The sequence below is a fragment of the Netta rufina genome, assembly GCF_964035555.1.
Source record: "Netta rufina genome assembly, chromosome: 13".
Taxonomy (NCBI): domain Eukaryota; kingdom Metazoa; phylum Chordata; class Aves; order Anseriformes; family Anatidae; genus Netta; species Netta rufina.
In genome coordinates, this window is record NC_140136.1 from 10,622,252 (window position 1) to 10,641,191 (window position 18,940).

The window sequence follows — 18,940 nt, forward strand, 5'->3', positions numbered from 1 at the left end:
ATGCATTTGGGCTTCTGTAGAAGGGCAGCCCCTTTGAAGTCTCTCTGCAGCATTGATTCCACCTCTGTTAGACCTGACACGTCTCTTCTGACCCTAAGCATGAGATTCCTTGCATTGGGTCATTTGGCTAAGGTGAGCGTCAGAGCACCTGATGGTGGAAAACCCACATCAGAAGCCTGTCGATGGTGTGAACTGCATTAGGTGCTTCTGGGCTTGAGCCTCTAATGCGAGGCACAGTTCCTGCCTGTGGCAGCAGGAAGCCATGGGGCTGCTGCTCCCAGGTGGCACTGGAAGGCTTCAGGGGACGAGGTTTTCCCCAGGCAAATCTAAACGTGAGCAATTGGACTCTTCTCATGAGTCTGATAAATGTCTGTATTAAATAGGAGAAGGCTTTTTTATCTATGGCTTGTTTCATGAGATGATGTGTTTTGAAAGCAACAAATGGACTGGGGAGTGATTTTTGGTGTGTTTTAAACATTACTACCTAGCAAGATTTTCACAAGGAACTTTATAAAGCTATTTGTGTGTTTATTGTACGCTGAGCCTATGCCATGTATCATGCTCTTTTTTTCTAACTGGTTAAGAAGCAAGTTATTTTATTTTGGCCGAGGGAATTTCTGGGAGTATTACAAAGGATTTTTAAAAATAAAAACTTTTTCCAAGTGGATATTATTCCATTATTTTTCCTCAAGTGTAAACAGTTACATTTGGAATAATACAATAAGCTTTAATTTCCTAATTTTTACCCGTCACAAAGTTTTGTGTGTTCCAAAAAAACTATTTCCAGACATTGTTAGCTTAGATTAGTTATTCATTAGTAGCCAAAGTTTTTTGGTTTGCTTTTTTTTTTTTTCAGAATTGGCAATAATAGGTTTTCATCTTTTCCAGTAAGCTGCTTTCACATGTAGCACTGAACAAGTACTTTCTTCCTTTTTGACAAACACTAAAAAGTTTGCACGTTTTCTGTAAAGGATACTCTTGAATATTAGAAAATATAACATTTCCCATCCTTTATTGCCATAATAAAGAGTAATGAGTGTTGGCCAGCAATAAACGTGGCTTAGCAGCTATGTTTAAGACAAGGTTTCTAAAAGAACGTAACCACTGGTGTTCCCCTTTTAAGCATGCAAGTAAATGTCCTGATTTTCAGAAGTGCTCCACAGTCAAGAGCTCCTTTGAGAATGTGGCCTCCTGTAGTGTGCCACTTTATTCCTACTGGGGAAGCTGAGCGTTGAATACTACTTTGAAAATCTGTCTGCTTCTTTTAAGGGTCTAACTAAAACTTGAGCAGCTCTGAAAATCCAGCCCCAGTGGTACTAATCACTTCAGAAAATCTGGCCTTCAGTCAGAAAGAGCTAGCTTCAAAGGGTGAAAACTCCACTGGGCTTAGCTTCAGCTGTAAAATTTAATCATGGAGGTGGTTTTCCCACACTCTTTCATTTGTTTCTGGGTAAATTCGATATGGGATATAAATGAGGGTTTGTGCCTGTTGCAATTGAGCAAATGTGGTAGGTGATCCCAAATTTTCAGACCCTGAGGTAGATGGGGCTGAAGTTTTCATTTAAATCTAGGTTCTGTGTCTCTAGATGCTTGAGTTGATTCAATTTCATGTTATATTAATTGACTGTAAGGCTCTGAAGAATGCTAAGTACATTTGATGACTTTCTGTAATAATAAGCCAGTTAATTTAAGTTAAGTTAATAACTACTGCGATTTTAACATCTTGTGAATTAAGAGTTTCATTTTGTTTTGTCTTTTAAAATTACAAGATTTACCTTAGTTTAAAGTTTTAATTCAGTTCTCTATTCTCACGAAAAGCTGATCCTTTCATTGCTATTCTGCATCGGCAAATTAAGGTTAGCGGTTTGTTTTGATCCTGGAGTTATCCATGTCCTCCGTGACTGTGCGTGTTCGGGGAACATCTCTGCTGTTCGGAGAGGTGTGCAGGCTCCGTCTGGCTCAAACAGAAAGCTTTCCACCAGGTCCCAGATGACTGTCTGGGGATTTAGGTCGCCAAACCTACTAGAGAATGCAGGAATAATCTTGTTCCCTTTCTTGTTCTGACAAAAATTATTTTCCTTTTGTATCCTAGTTTATGCTGAAGCAGAAAATTTCATTTTTTGTGGTTAGCATTGCAAATCATGCATTAATGGTTTTTCCTTTAAGAAGCAGAGGATGAGGTGAATTTACCAAGGAGCCTAAAGCTGTTATGTGGAGTCCCAGTGATGCAAATTGCTTCACTTGGTCATAACCTTGCAAAGCCTTGCTGCAGCTTTGTGTACCCAGGACCTGCAAACATGAAACAACCTGTATGGTAGGCACTTAAATGAGCAAGGAGAAAAAGGGCTTTTTACCAGTTTTAGCTTTTTTTTTTTTTTTTTTTTTTTTTTTTTTTTTTCTTGTAGTCAGTTTTTTTTTGCCTTGAGAAGATACAAGAAATTTGCTTCTTATGCCTCATGGGGTCCCCTTGAATCACTTTTCTTTTGATTCTTTGCATTCTTTTACAGCAGTAGCAGAGCTGTGTGGTTGGGTGGGCCACTGAGCAGGCAGAGTGCAGGCAAAAGACAAACTGGTAATGGCTTTCAATTCTGCAGCATTTCCATGCAGAATAGCACTGAAATCCAGAGTGTCTGTGTTGGGTCTAACACCAGTAAAGTTTCCTACAGCACTAAAGATTCTTCTGTGGGATTTGAAACCCCTCCCAGAGTTAGGTTAATAGATCTTCTTACCATAGCTGTCACATCTTTCATATGCTCAGAAAAGTTGTGATCAGGTCCCAGCAGCCTTTCCCTGCAGGGACTGATGCTGGAGTGTGGGTGTTCTTGGAAACAGGACTTGGGCAAAGGCAGAACAGAAGGGAAGGTCCAGGTGGTGTGTCAGTGCAGTGCCTGGTGCAGACCATGCACCATCTCCCCACAGGATTCCCCTCTTCCTCTGAGAAAGAAAGTGTTATGGACTTGGGTTTTTTATTGCTTGGATTGGGTTTCATTATTATTTTTTTTTTTGAAGTAGATACTTGCTTATGTTTGTTTTACTTGCTGAAGTTTGTTGCAAAACACTTTGTGTGCTAAGAGAGCTTTTATCTGAATATTTGTTGTCCAAATCTTTCTGAAAGTTTAGCAGAGACTAACAGAACTTGTGGTTCTGAGTAAGTCATTCTACATGCAGGAGGAATCTAAAACCAAGATAACAGAGTTACAACTTAGTAACAACTTTTTGTCACAATTCTTTTGAATTATCTATTTAAATAACCTATCTATCTAAATAATATTTTCCTCATCTTCCAGATTTATGCTGTAGTTGGCAAGTTAGTGATTTTTACTATTTGCTTTTGGTTATTCTCACCCTTAGGTTTTAAGAAGAAAAGAAAAAAAAAAAACAACTGTACATTGCATTGTTTCCATTATGATAGCAATGGAGGTTGGTGACATCTGGGGATCAGGCAGTAAAAATGACAGGTGAAGTTATGGACAGAACCGCATTTAAGCGATGGATTGAAATTCAGCTGTATCTGACTCAGAGCAGGCAGTTACCTCGAGTAAGTGACAGGTGATTCTTCCTCACTCCCTGCAATAGCAGAAAACTTACCAGGCAGTTTAAACCTGATACCACCTAGGAAAAGAGCAAAAATGTTCCAAATAAAAATAGCCAGATAATATCATTTGCCCTTCATTCCCCCAATATTAACTTAGAGCTGTGTCCCAAAAGCTCCAGCTAGTAATTAGATTCTCCTGCAGAAGTGGAAGCTTTGACTTGCAAATGCCACAAGTGGCATGTGATGCTTGGGGCATGTTCTCGGGTAACCTGCTGCTGATTTCAAAGGCAGGAGTAGCAGTACCTTCAGGTGACTATAGGCAGCTCAGGCTGCTGGGGAAAAGCGGGACAGACTGAATAAAGTAATCTTCATTAGCAGCACTCAGCTAGAGAAACAAGGGCTGAGAGGGAAGGGACCAGGAGACAAGTGAAATGGAATTCAGGCCTTTTATTTTACTAGCCACATAGGGCTCCATTCTTTTTACAATAAATGAGCTAATTAGATGTTGGGTATACACAGTGGGAGAATGGGGAAGAGGGAAAGAGCTGAGATTTCACTTCAGTGTTAATTTTGTATAATCTCAATACAGCGTTGGTATTCTGTTGAATTAAATATTTGATTGAACTCAATTTGGTAAAACGGTTAGGACTTCACTGTATCGGATGTGGTCCAAATGGGACAGTCTTATTTGTCAGGCTCAGAGAAGTTCTGTGATGATTTAACTGGAAAAAAGCACCAGAAACTAGTTTTGTGTCTCTCAGTATTTGCAGTTATGAATAGCTTTGGTGATCTCTGCTGTGGCCGTGTTTTGCTGCTCTTGCTGGCTTGAGAAAACTTGTGGGTGATGCCAACTAAGCCTTTTGCAGCCCTGGTTTCTGTGTTTGTGCATCGCCAGCTGGTGCATTGGCTTTGCAGGAGATGAGCAGCCAGCAGACATCACCTATGTGTTTTTCTTCTGACCTGATCTAAAGACACACCCAAGATCAGTCTCACCCAAGGGTTCCAAGAGCTCTTTGTGCTTTCCATCATTGTGCCTGGTAGCTGGTGGCTGTGGGACAAGATCCATCCTGATGCACATTGCAGTTCTTCCATAGAAGAAGTAACATGTACCATTAATCACTGAGCTGCTTAAAAGCAGATCGCTATTCATCCTTACATTGAGGTATTCTGGGATATTGCAACTTCTAGTCTTCTGTAAGTCTTCCTACTTTCCTGAGCGATAGGCATATTTGCATACTTCCTAATTCCCTCCTTATTCCAAAAATAGATCTATATTTTATATTACTCTCCACTTAACTTAATTTGAACTTTTATTTTGCTTACATAGTAATGAAATCAGTTTACATAATAATTCTCTTGTTCCCTTGACAGTCCTTATTGCCTAGACATGCTGTTTTTTGTTACCTTACATGAACCATTAATTGGAATCCGATGTTCTTGGCAGGAGTACAGTCACAAATGACAGTGTCATACATCTGTGCTTACTGTGGGAGTGTCTCAATTTTAAAATGTGAGCAGAACCTCCAAATAAAATCAGTCTTAGAAAATGGTTTTGGATATAGTTTGTTGTAGCAGTATACAGGAAAATAAACAGTTCTTTGAAAAGTAATATTCCCAAAATATCACTAGGAGTCTCTTTTTGGATGCCTAGGTGTTAATATTTTCTAGATTATTCTCTCTTTTTTTTTTTTTTTTTTTTTGTACCATCTTACGCTTTACAATTGTACATACAGCACTGAGTGTGACAGGGTCCTGATCCATGGCCAGGCCTCCAGGATATAACAATAATAGAAACAAATATCCACAACTGCTGCGCCGGCATTCAGACTTTTACTCTTCATTTCATCTAACTCCAAAACAACATCATGGTTATTGTTGAAAACAAGACATTAGCTGTCTAGTTGCAAAATACATGGAAGCTTCCTCCTTACACAGAAGGAAATCTGTTAGTGGCAGAGGATTCATACCAATGGAGCAAGGTTTCCTCAGCAGGCTTTACTCTCAACAGGATTTGACATGATGATGGGAAATGGCAATGTCCTTGTTTCAGACCTCTCACCTTCCATTTGAGGAGGGAGGTGTCTCGGTCATTACAAGAGTCCTCAGTTGTCCTGGTTCTGTAAACCACCAAAGTGGAGCTGGTGGACATGGTACCTACCGAGATAGTTACAAGTGCCTCAGATGTCACTTGGGATGCTGAGGCCATAGCTTTACATATGTTTTAATCCAGTGCTGCTCTCAAAAGAAGGAATGTTGTCATCACCCCTACATGATCATCTTCTGTGCCATGCTCTTGCCCTTCCTCAGCACAACTTTTCCTCCAGCTTCACATTAGACAGACTGAGTATGCATGGCCACATACAGGTGACAGCCAGAAACTCCCTTCTCCTCTTCCATTTCATGCATCTCTTAGTGAACACCTTGCCAGACTCTACTAAAGGGGCAGGTAGGGCTTCCCTGCCATGTTCCCACCCACTGGTGTCCTGCTTTCTGTCCTTGATAAGCTGAGCAGTTACCCTTTCTCCAAAGGCCCATAAAAGACGCTTTTGTGGAATAAATGCAGCTGCTGCCATTTACCCAGTGGCTTCAGTACTCACAAAATCCAAGGATATGGAGATGAAACCAGGAGCTAACACAACGTGGAGTTGCTAGGATTGAGGGAATATCAGAAAGTTTGTGAATTCCTTCTGCTTCTGTAGGAGCAGGACTGGGGGCTGTTTCCTTTGTTGGTGACCATCCAGGGAGCTTCCACCTCCGAAGGCATCCTCTTGTGTGTCCCTGGCTCTTGCTTGTTGGCTGTAAGCATGTTGTTAGCTTCCTGGAGGGAATGCTAAAAGCAGAATCGGACTGCAGACTGTCCAGACAAAGCATCTGAGTGTTGCTTTAGTGCTTGTATGGAAAGACCTGAGGTGTGCATCCAGGCTTGGTCATCACACCTGGTATTAAATCTCCTTTGCTTTAAGAAAAGGCAAAAAATGCACATGCAGTGCCAGCGCTGCCTTCAGAGGATGTTTGCCATTGTTTTTCTCACTGTGCATTCATCTTTCTAGCATCTGTCTTGGATTGACTGCCTTAGAAAAGTCATTTACAAACAGAATTGAAGGGAAGTACACTTAAAAGCCAAATATGGGTTGTTTGTTGTAAAGCAGCCGATAGATACTTGGCAACACACCAAAAGGTCCAGACACTAATCTAATTGTTTACAGCTCATGGAAAGATTAATCCACAAGATTGGATGCCCTCATTTCCTTTACGCATTACAATGAATGTGTGAGATGCCAAACCCCATGGGGCAACAGCAAAAAGAAAAATGGCTCCATTTCTGCACAGTTATTGTTTCAAGTTTAGAAATACATTGATTCTCTTTGATTTTTGATAAGAATTTAAATGCAAAGTGCTGTGCTTAATATCACACTATTCATGTTTCCTAGCCTCATTACATCAAAATTGTGCCTTCTTATTTTAATGTAACATGCAAAGCATGGATTGAATGTTTGGAATGAAAGGTAGCAATTATACAGTGAAAACAGTCAGAGTATGTTTGCTGCATCCTATTGGCCTGGCTTACAAGGGCACCAAGAGCTGCATATGCTCAGCGTTTCTGAAAAAATGGGCACATGCAGATGCCCAAGCTAGTTAGCTCTGAAAACCTTGGCTACTGTAAGGTGTTTTGCATTGGGACAGAATAAGCTCTGCAAAGGAAAAAAAAAAAAAAAAAAAGCAACCCCATTATTGCTTGGGTGACCGGTGAGAACAAAACAAACAGTGCTGAGTGGCTACTGCAGGCTCTGCTCCTGTGAGATAGGCTTTCTCTGAACTGAAAGTGGAGCTCAAGAGCAAACAGTGCTGTGGGGTTAGACACACTTTGAAGAGGGAGCGATTCGGTGAGATTAAAACATGGCTAATATGCAGGGTATGCCCCTGCCTCCCCCCGGCGTCATGGCACTTCTTCCAGAGGTGTGGAAGAAATGCAGGAGCACAGCTGTGCCAGGACGTGCAGCCCTGGCTGCCAGAAGCAGAGGGTAGCATCCTGGCAACAAGCTTCCCCTTCCAGAAGGGGATGTTTGATTCAACTGCTACCAGTTACAGTGCTGGTGCTTTTGAGAAGAGTCAGCCTGCTACCAACGGGAAAACTATGATGACTTTGGCCATGAGAAGGCCTTGGGAAAGCAACCTGGAGACCAGATAAATAAAGCCTTTGTCTTGCAAACCCACTAACCTTTGGCTGTATAGTTCAGAAAAGTTTTCATGAGTGAAGTGTGTACATGTTTGTAAGCTGGCTGGCCTGTGATCTGTTTGCTGGTCATCACGATATTTGTTGATGAAATTTTGCTACAGTTGCAAAGGATTTTCAAAAAACTAGTGGGATCGAGATATATTTATTCAGATGTTGCAATACCTGGCACATTTGGGGGAAGAAAATTAATATCCTGAACTAGTCTTTGCAGTGTTTCTAATTCCTTGACTAAGCACGTCCTCATATATCATTTTACTTTACCAGCTTTTGAGAAGAAGAGAACATTTTGCTAGTCAGAACTTGTTTTGACTTGGTGCTGACTGATATTATTAAAAACTATGTTGCCTGAAAGTCTGAATCTGACAAAAGTTTAGTTTTAAATGGGCTGCTTTTATGAGGTCATGTGTAGACTCATTGCTCATGAATCAAGATCATAAATATATAAGCTTAATAACATACAGTGAGAATAAACATTTGCATATCCTTGGAGAAATTGTTCTCTGTTGCATAGTTCAGCTATTTCAGCCATGATGTGGAGGGTGCATTTCAAGATTTTCATGTTGCTTAAGATACTATATACTTCAAGAGAAGGTATAGAAAGAAATAGTGCAAGAAATTATTTGTTCTCCAAAAATAGTACATCTCCCAAGGTAGAGTGTGACAGTACTGAGCACATCCTAAAGCCAGAACTTCTGCAGCCTAAAAAACAGTTTGGCTATTGAGTTGAAACCTGGTAATCACTGTGCTTGAAAGCTAAATGAGAGAATGATGAGAGAGAATTTTATAGCACAATTTCAGTCCTCTAATTCCCAATTATTTTATGTGTTTTGGATGTCTTATGGAACGGTCAGCATTGGATGGTCTTGATAAGAGGTTTGCCACAGGTGGTGTTTCTGTCCATCAGAACTGGTGTTTTTTCCCCAGGGAGTGGACCGCATTGACCTGCCAGGGCTCCGAAGCCTGCGCACTGCTCGGAACCTGGAGCAGGGCATGGTGCTGACCATTGAACCAGGTATCTACTTCATCGACCACCTCTTGGACCAAGCCCTCTGTGATCCTGCACAGTCCTGTTTCATCAACAACGATGTCCTGCAGCGTTTCAGGGGATTTGGTGGGGTGAGTAATTTTTGGCTGGATGGCTTTCTGAAACCCCTTTTCTGTTTCTTTGCTATATACTTGAGAAGTTTTAATGTCTTGTATGGGGGTCTGTTCCTGAAACAGTACCTCAGGCCATTTTGCCCTGCAGACAAAATGGTCTTTTCTTGTTGTTTTTAAATGTACTTTTATACTTGTGATACCTAATTAACAAGGGACCTGTATTTTTCCATTGATTGAAATACCTTCTGTCAACACTGTACAGTTACGTGCCAGGTAGGAGTTCTGTCCAATCCAAGACGTGTATATGTTATGAAATAAGAGACTGAGATTCACATTCCAGAGTTACAGCAGCAGCAGTCGGGTGCTCTGTCCCAGGGCAGGAGAGTCTTACGCTGTTCAAGTCAGGCATTACAGAAAAACAGTAATAATTACTCTTACTGCCTTAATGCCAGAATGGCCTGAAACTGATTAATGTAAAACCTTCCCCTGTTTTCCTGAGGAATGGCCAGTGGTCTTCATGAGCTCTTGTGCTTAAGGTATCACATTGCAGGGCTTATGTAGTAGCGTGTGTGCAGAAAAGGTTGGCTGACTGGGGAGTTAGCAGTGGTCCGAATGATCGTTTCCACTCAGAGCTGCTGTGTAAATAGAAGGGCCTTGTTTCTCCATGCTCTCCAGGGCATTTCCCATTCAAAACCACCACCCTAGCAGAATGTGTAGCAGTTGCAGTGGCTTCCAGTAGGTTTTCATTTTAGCAGAGCAAGCATTTGAAGGGTGCTGCATTGTTCTCTGGGCTTCCGTATTCATGCACAGAGAAGATAAAGCAGGCAGCTGTAATGCCCCATCCTTCTCTTGGCTTTTCTGCTAAATCTCAACACAGCTAACAATCGCTGGCAACGGCGGTGATTTTTTGGTATGAGAAGTCACTCATTAGGAATTGTCTGTTGCTGCCATCAACTAATTTATCACTGTACACCAGCCATGAGAGGGTAATTACTGTAACGTTCTTGGTCTGAGCTGGCTTTGAACCACCAACCCAGACCAAAAAGTGGTGTGTGCCATTACCAGCTGTGTGAGTCACTCAGGCTCCTGGGCAGCTGCCTCTGGAAGCTCGCTATCCGGTGTGAGCAATCTTATCAAAAGACGTGGGACTTTACCCTCTCTGCTATTTAATTCACTGCTGAGGTTTGGAACGTTATCTGTCTCTGTGTTGTTTCTTTATCAAGACTTGCCAGCCAGCCAACTGAGATACAGATGAATGAAAGGCAGTTAACTCTCCATTTTCTAATTTTGAACACGTTATATATGGTACCACGCGCTGAAACGTATTCTAAAGAAACACTGTAGTGCACTCATGTAACTTAATACCACAATGAAAACAGTTTTAACTATTTTCATTTTTCTTGCAAACATGCTGTGGGAGGTTTTGGGCAGTTGAATTGATTCCTGGTGAGCTTTCTTTGGAAGCATTCAGTGAAGCCCACGTTTTTCCATGGTTTGCTGTGAATGCTCTCTCCAGCTCTGCTGGCTTGAGGCATGCATGTGGCTCACCTGCGGTGTGTGTTTGCATGCAACAGGAATGGCAGCACAGCATCTCTACCTTGGTATGACTTGCTGAATCAGTCACTTCTGTTCCAGAGATTCCAAACAAAGTCTAACTTTCTCCCCTGTTTTTTGCTTAGCTTCCTGTAATGATGACTTGTAAGGAGAGCCAGCCAACAAACTTTGCGAAAAGGGGGAGCTGCCCAAAAACGATTGAGCAAAAATCTAAATCTCCGATCCCCCTGTGAACAATACATTTTACTTAGAGCAAAAAAATAATACACACACACCCTGAGCCAGATGTTGTCACTTGATTTTGTCCAGGAGAAGAATGGAAATAAAATCTCAGACAGAAATGCATCCGAATATTTCTGAATTCTGCACAAAAGCTGAACAGTAATGCAATCAAAATGCAATTTGTGTTGTTGAGAGTGCTTAGTTATCTGCGTGCTGGTTCATTTTAGCGTTTCCAGAATGAATGAGTATTTGTCTCAAACATATGTCAGAAAACTTTCTCTCTACATGATTTAAAGATCTTATGAAGCCCAGTGTTGTTATTGATGTGTAGTCATATGTAGTCATAGAAGTATGGGGATTAGTACTGATGGCAGTTCTAGCCAAGGAGCTCACTACAGTCATGTCCAATGTTTCTTTAAGTTTGTAAGAAAAATACATACTGAAAAAGGAAATAACTAGCTTATTTTCCTCTGCAGAGCTCAGCACTAATTAAAGTATTCTTAATTTGGTATGGTTTAATTCACTTCAAAAATGAACTTACATTAATCAAAGTAATACCAGTGCAATTCTGAGTAAGATGATCCACACAGGGATTTGTGGAGTTTAATGAATTCACCTTGAATTCATGTCTTTTTTGGTTTTAGATAATTTTCTTGAATGTGACAAGTCTCTGCACTGAGAACAGAAGCCCTCTTGCTGTGCCAGAAAGACCATAGCCATTTACTGTAATTCATGCTGCCTAGTGTTAGCTGTAAGAGATTATAAAAGCTTCAGAGCAAGGAAGAATAGAGAAAATGAGAGTTTTTCCTTCTCTAACTGTGAATATCTGCTGGTATCCACCATCGGTGCTGGTGCAGCAGCACAGCTGCACACATTCAGACCGGGTGCAAGGCAGTCCAGCCTTTCTGCCTACGTGTAACGCAAACACACCCGGGCTGTATGGCTGTAACTGCTGCTCGGAAACCTCGTAATTTGGCCTCTTCCCAATCAGGAGTTGTTCTTGATCAAATACGGATCCCTCTGGAGCGAGGCAAGAGTTTTTGCTAAGGGAGCTGCTTCTGAGAGCTCACGTTGCCCTGTCTGAAGCCCTAAACTCGTACTTGACAGACGTGAAGTCCATTTTCGGGTCCATTACAAGCTTCCTCAGCCAATTTTGGGAAGTCACTCGGTCACATGTACTTTAGTTCTGTGAAATGAAGGCCCAGTTTACTGAGGTCATAAATGCTGTGGGGCACGGACTGCCGTCAGGCGGTGCCACAGCGCCTGTCCCAGGGCACCTCTGCTCTGCCCAGGCTCTGCAAGCGTTGTTCTCTTGAATAAACAGAGAGGTGCAAGTAGAGCACATAGAGGTATGTATATGTGGTTGTATGTTTTGCTCAGGAAAAGCATTTGGTTCCTGAGGGAAGGGGAAATACCAACTCCAAATGCTGCCCTTTAGGGTTTGACATTTCCATTCTTCATAAGCCGATTTCTGATTCATGCAGTTCATATGATGTTTTCTCAAAGACGCAGTAAAACCATTCAGTCTTTCTTTTTTTTTTTTTTTTGCCTTAAGTATTCAGTCTCTGTTCAGGCTATATTTTTCCCTAAGATTTGTAGAACCAGCACTGCACTTAGTATGTGAAAACTGTATGTAACTTAGAGAAAACGCTCCATCACAGCTGAAGGTTGAATGTATCACTTCCTTTCATTTGCAGATTTTTCTCACTTTAAAGTTCAATAACCAGCTCTTGAAGATCTGCAAAAATTGTTATATTTTTTGAAACAATAGGACTTCCCTTATTCAGGAAGGAATGTTAAATCAGATAAAAAGCAGAAAATATTTCTCTGTTTTGCATCTCTGAAAAGGTATTTAATTGCTTCTACCTTTAGCTCACAAAGCCATGCGGTTGTCTTTGTCATGATTTCTATTTTGCATAAGGCTGAGCTCTGTTCCTGAGCTTGTGGCAAATGTGTGTTGTGGAATGAAGTAGCTTACTACACAATAAACATTATAATGCTCATCTGCTTTTTAACATTTCACGTTATGCAGCAGTAATAATGCTACTCAACATATTTTGGAAAAGTTTTCACAGAAAAGCGGTTGTCTTCATGAAATATATAGCTTTCTTTAAAGTTTTGAGAAGTGATAATTATAGGCAGCCCAAAATCAGTGAGTAGTTGCTTACAAACATTTACCCTTTTCTCTTAAGTTGTCTAATTAATGTAATTAGGTTAAACTAAGAGCAGTTGCTATTAACCTGTATTTAGCTTATAGTTTATTGCTTCTTTTTGAGGCTTGATGAAGGGAATGTGTGCCTAAAGCTTCTTTTTCCAGCCATATCAGTTGATCTAATAAAATGCATGGCCTCACCCTACAAATCTCAATCCTTTTTTATGAAATCTTTATATGTAGGCCTTTAAAATAAATTGTGCCTGACACGAGAACTTGCTTTTGAGTAAGAGAAGGGAGACTGGCAGCAGTGGATAAGAAAGAGTCCCTGCATAGCAGAGAGACTGTTAGCCTCCGGAGGAGATGTCTTGATGTTACCTCTCCATAGAATGTTGGAACAGGAGAGTGCCAGGTGTTTCCCTAGTCGTGCACCATACCCACCTCTCCCTAACTTTGACATAGGGGTGGGTCTATTTTCTATTCAATCCTCATATATCCCTGTGAAGTATCGAAGTTGAACTCTGCTTGTGATAAGTTTGCTGTATTAAAAATTATTGGTGAGTCGATGGCTGAGTCCCCTTGTCTACATGCATCTGCTTCTGCAGGAAACCAGCTATAATAGCAGATGCGTAGCTTCTAAAGCTGGCCAGAAGCACGTGTGCTAATTTACTCTGTGTGGCAGCGCATGTGGCACATGCCCTCTAATCCTTTCCCAGGCAGGTCTCCTGCTCTAGGATCTTGTAGCGATAGTATTGCTGCCTTCCACAGCCATAAACTAATGCTCAATAGATTAAAAAAATTGAGACGTGTCACCAGTGGTCTTTTTTAATCACATCTGGGATCTGTCATCCTGCAGATCTGGACTATTTAATTGGCTAAAATTGTTTCTTGACTCTCAAAAGCCTTTTATATATATCATCATCCAAAAGAAATGAATGAGTGCTACAACCCCCTTCGCTTGGAAGATAACACAAGAGGCTCTGGGGAGCATGACTGTATTAGTTAGTCAGGACAAAGTGCGAGGCTGTATATATAGCTGACAGCAGCATGGTGTTTAACTCCTGTGCTGTCCTTGGCTGTGCCCGCACAGCCTTGCTTTGGGACAGGCTTAGGTTCGTTGAATCAAGCCACATGATGGTCTGTTGCTGGCGTTAGGCAGTTGTGCAATCAAATGTATCTAAATAGATCATGCCACTACCCATGATAAGAAGAAGGCATTTTAGACTCCTGACGTTCCTTTGCAGGAGTGCTTCCTGAAACATGCCATCTCATGCTGAAAAAGCAAAGTCCCCCCTGGGGTGTTTGCAGGGAGCCCCTGAGAGCCGCTGGTGCAGCGACGGCCCCGCACCTCCCTTTGCTGTTCCTTTAAGCCACGTTTGATTCCAAACCACGTTGTAGCCCTGAAACGAGCAGCACTGTGGAACAAAGAGCCTGCAAACAGGGACAGCTCTAAGAGCAAGTTTCATAACAACTGTCCCCCACGGGGAAAGGCAGTCCCAAGCTAGTAAGCCTTGCCAGCCAGATCCAGCATCTTTTGTCCATTTGGACAGGAGACAAGACCAAGTGCCGGGCTCTCCTGGAGGGAAGGTTTTGCAGGTCCTCTGAAGCTGCTTCTTGCTGCTGCTGAGTTTAAGTTCAGTGTGAAGCACTGAGGATGTGAACAGAAAAGCAAATGCAAAAAAAAAAAATCCCCTCTTGAGAACTTGTGTTCCTCTGCACTTGTTCTTTTTAGGTAAGGGGATTGTATGCACCAAGAGTGGGAAGTATTCTCTGTTATGGCAGGTGCACACTTCAGGTTAGATTCATCCAGGCAGAGGGGTGGTTGGATCCTGGAGAAGGAGCTGGAGCTTTCCTAGGAGTGATAGGTGAGGCACTAGGGGAGCGGCACGTTCGTGCCTCCAGCTGCATCCTGTTGACCCGCTGAGCAGCTGGTGGGGAGCAGCGGGAGACACGGGACTGCAGCAATCCACAGCAGCCTCCTAACAATCTTCCTCCTATATGCCCAGTCACTGTGTGTGGTACTCCAAACTTGTGGGTCTCCCCTGTCCTCCTATGCTTGGTAACTCCCAGTGTTCAGACATAGATGGCTCCAGCCTCCCCTTGTGCTTTGCTTGTTCAGGGTCTTTTGCTTTCCACCTCTGCCAGAACCTCCCTTTTTGTAGTCCTAAGCCAGCCCCCATCTTTTTGTCCCTTTATCCTCTTACAGAATTGCCTATTTCCTGGCTCCCACCATTCCAGACTTTACCTCTGCATCCACTGTTTGTCAGTCCTGTCTGGCCTCTCTGTATCTCGCTTTCCGTGGCTCCTTTCCTCACTCTAGCTCCATTTTCCAGCTCATTCCCCATCCTGATTTTCTCTTGAGGCACATATAGGGTGCAGTATTGACAGACACGTTGCCCTACCTGCACTTCCCCATGTTAGGCTGGCATCTTCTGCTCTGTTTTCAAGTCTGTCAGTCCTCTCAAGGAGTGCCCAAGTTGTGGAGAAAGCGTGCGATGCTGAACTGGAAAATAAGATCAGTTTTGGTGTGTGTGATTTTTTTTTGTTTGTTTGTTTGTTTGTTTTCTGATCTTACTTGCTAAGCAGATGAATTGTGACTGAAATGTCTCTGTAGCAGATTCACTGGCGACTTTTAGCTCAAAGAGGTGACACTGTGCAGCTGGAAGTGCTTGGGAAGGGGCTGTCCCACGGGCAGTTCTAGCCTTAGTTCTAGTTCAGCCTTACCTCAGCTGAGTTACTTTGGCACTTATATTTTTGTTTTCCACATCAAAACTGTGCCCAGATCAATTTTCACTGGTGAAATGGGGTGTTTGGGCTTTTACAATGTCACCAGACAGCCCTATCCCATGGATTCTAGCACTTCTGCACACTGACGGGATACCAGCAGGTTTTTGGCAGGGCCTGGAGAACCCAGCCCTTGCAATGCGCTGCTATCAGAGGCAGCAGGATGGATGCTGGGGGCTGAATCCTTGGCTTATTTTTCACTCAGCTGGCAAAATTTGAAGCAATGAATCAAGAAAGCAACCCTGGTAAAATCTGTTGAAGTGCACAGACTTGTTCATTGTGTTGCTGATTTCCCCTTCTGCAGCCTAGTACGGGCCTTTCAGACACACCAAGGGGAGAGGGACTCGCAGCTTTCAAATTTACAGCTGTCCAAATCAAAAGTGTGAACTCAGTGGAGTTTGTTTATTTAATTCTGCTTTATAATACGCTTAACTTGATACCAACTAAAAGAAATAATCTGGCAAAGACATCATTAAACAGTTTAATAAGGGCTGGATGACTCATTTTGTTTGAACAAATGGATTATTTTGCAATCAGAAGTACAAATGTTAACCAGCTTTATTTTTAGTTGAAAATGTCAAGAGGTCAGAAACAATTAAAGCAACTGTAAGGTGGGAGTCCCCTGAGTTTGTGTTCTCTTGGATTTACACCTTACTAAAATTGCTTTTATTGCAGCTTAGCGACTTAGTAACATTTTTCTGATAAGATAACGGGAAATGACTATGTAGGCATATTTACTGGTAAGGAGAGATTAGAGTCAAACAGAAATGGAACATACTTTTCATTTTAACAGAACAAGAGCTGGAAAACTGAGAGGATCTGTTTTTCCCTTGCGTGATTTGAAGTGCAATAATTGTATTTTAAAAGGAATGTCTGACCTGTTTAGGGTTTTCTCGTTGGCTCCAAATTCAGTGTTTTGAGTATCAGCTACAAGCTACTTCGTATTGCAGCTCCTCCTTTGAAAGTTGGTTGTATTTAGAGAGAAGGGAATGTGGTTTGTAAGTGCAGAGTAGTTAACTGCAGCTCAGCAACAGAACTGCTTCAAGAATAAGCACTTCAGATGTTAGCAGGCACTGCTCTTCAACCTGTCCCTAGCGAGCTGTGCACTAGCAAGTTTGGAGGCAAATTCAGGGGGAAATGTACCTTTTTCTGCTCCTGATGTCAGAGGGTGGAGGTTTGTTGGCCCCATGTAATTATGCAGCATGAGCTCACTGATGCAGCATCTCACTCAGCCTGTCCCTGGGGCATCCGAAGCAGCAGAGGCACCACCTGCGTCACCTGCAGAGCCACCGCAGGGGAGGGGAGCCTCTGTGGTGCCGGGGCGGGTGGCAGGAGCCTGCAGCCCGAGGGGGATGTCGTCCTACGGTGCTCTGTGCCGCTATGGTGCTGAGGGGAAATGGTGCTGCTTGCTTTATGGTCTGCCTCTGTTCTGTCAACAGCTCAGACCGAAATGCTCCTCTTGTTCCCACTGCCATCGCTTCCTGATGTGCCTCTCATCTCCAGCTGGAATACCTTGATAACTGCATCTTCTCTGTAACAGGTCCGGATCGAAGACGACATTGCAGTGACAGCCAGTGGAATGGAGCTGCTAACGTGCGTCCCACGTACTGTTGAAGAAATAGAGGCTTTCATGGCAGAAGGCCAAAGCAGTGTCAAGTCATTTGACTCCTTGTCCAGCCAAAAGCAGTAAACTGCAGTGGGATACTTAATGTCTCACGCTAATCAGTCATCATTCTGATTTAATGCTGTGGCATATAAAATGCATCTAATTCTTAATAGCAAGAGAAGCAGGCTGGCTATTAGCTGGAATGATTCGCTAATTAAAACTGAAGGTAGAAGGCTTCAGCACTGGATATCCAGGTAAACCAAATGTTGCTGCTTGCAGTCAGCAGTTTAAATGACAAGTGCCACCTGAATAACCCTGCTGCATAATCGGTGGGGCTTACACTTCTATTGGAGCTTAGCTCTGACATATCTTTCTTCCAATGAAATCTGAATTTTGATGATATAGACTCTTTAAAGTAAGAAGTGGATTATATAAATGCTGTCAGCAGTTATAACGATCTAAGTCATTTATTAAACTTCAGTACAAGTATTGCGAAAAAGAAAAAATCAGCTATTCTTAGTGGACACAATGACACGTATATTTTTCTTATGGATCTTATTTCAATGAAAATGGAGTAAACAGAATGAAATTTTTATTAAAATTCATCCATGGCATCATTTGTGTTCACAACTTTGTGTTCATTATGTTCTTCTGTTGCCATTTCCTCTTCTTTATCTGACCTTTCTACCAATTTGTGCTCTGGAAACTTTGACCCATCATTAGACAGATTTTTCTGCTCTGGATAATGGGTGTATTGATCCTTCACACACAGCTCAGTGCTTATTAGATTTGTCCATCTATTTGTTCCTTAAAAATGTAGACCGCTGTGGTGTTCGTGAGCCTTAAAAATTTCAAGAAGGAAGTATCTTTGTTACAGGGATCGGGGTCATTTCAGCAGCATGTGCTCTGTGAAATGATAGTTCTTCTTAACTGCCCAGTGCTAGTAGGTTCAGAATTAAATAATGTAAATTTTATTTGGATAGACCACAAACATATTAATAATCATCATAAAATGATTTTCCATTCATGCAAGATTTAAATTACCCAGAGAGTCCTTTCTTTACTGTAGGTGAAGCCTGCGGGAGAATAAATGCTCTTCTTGCATCATAAAATAGTCCTGGTTGTTCTAACTACATAAAAATAATCTTCCTTACTGAACACATCATGCTTACGTTCATTGCTTATGAATATGTGAAAACTCCTGTTTAGTCTTCAGGCTCTTTTGCACAGTTGGACTACAAAGCAGCTTCAGAGCATTCTCTCCACTGTACCTGGGGCTCTGGAGTCACAGCAGCGTGTCAGAGCCCTTCCATGTCTTATCATTTACCAAGGGAAGATTTTCCCCTGCGAAGAGATCTCAATCATCTCTGCATCTCCTGTCCTGTAGATGGTACATGGGCAACAGGATCTGGGGGCCTGCAAGCTCCTGTCTTATATGGGCTGTGCAATGCAGCATGGGCTTGGAGAGTGTGGAAAAGAACTGTGTTGCTGTTAGATCTGAAATAAGTTCTTTCAAAATTGTTAAACACATCACACTCTTTCTGCTAATTGGGTTGATCAGAGTGACAAGGACCTGCTCTTCATTTCTAAATACTTGGTGACCCATTGCCAAATAGGAAACTTGATGTGTTAGAGGCTAAAGAATCACATTCTGAAATAATCCAGGGGACGTTATAGGCTCATTTTTTAGTAGAGTGACGTTAAACATATTTACATTTTTTCATAGGTGGTTTGGCCATGGTCTGTAAGAGG

The 18,940-nt window shown here is 42.1% G+C and overlaps 1 protein-coding gene across 1 annotated transcript in view; it reads left to right on the top strand.

The window, feature by feature from the left end:
• Window positions 1-17,805, top strand: part of PEPD (peptidase D) — a 133,208-nt gene extending 115,403 nt beyond the window's left edge. Inside the window, exons 14-15 of the mRNA XM_084294651.1 lie at window positions 8,697-8,888; window positions 17,123-17,805. Of these exons, the coding sequence (XP_084150777.1) occupies window positions 8,697-8,888; window positions 17,123-17,272 (342 nt within the window). The 3' untranslated portion in view covers window positions 17,273-17,805. The remainder of the gene's footprint in view (window positions 1-8,696; window positions 8,889-17,122) is intronic.
• Window positions 17,806-18,940: the final 1,135 nt, after the last annotated feature.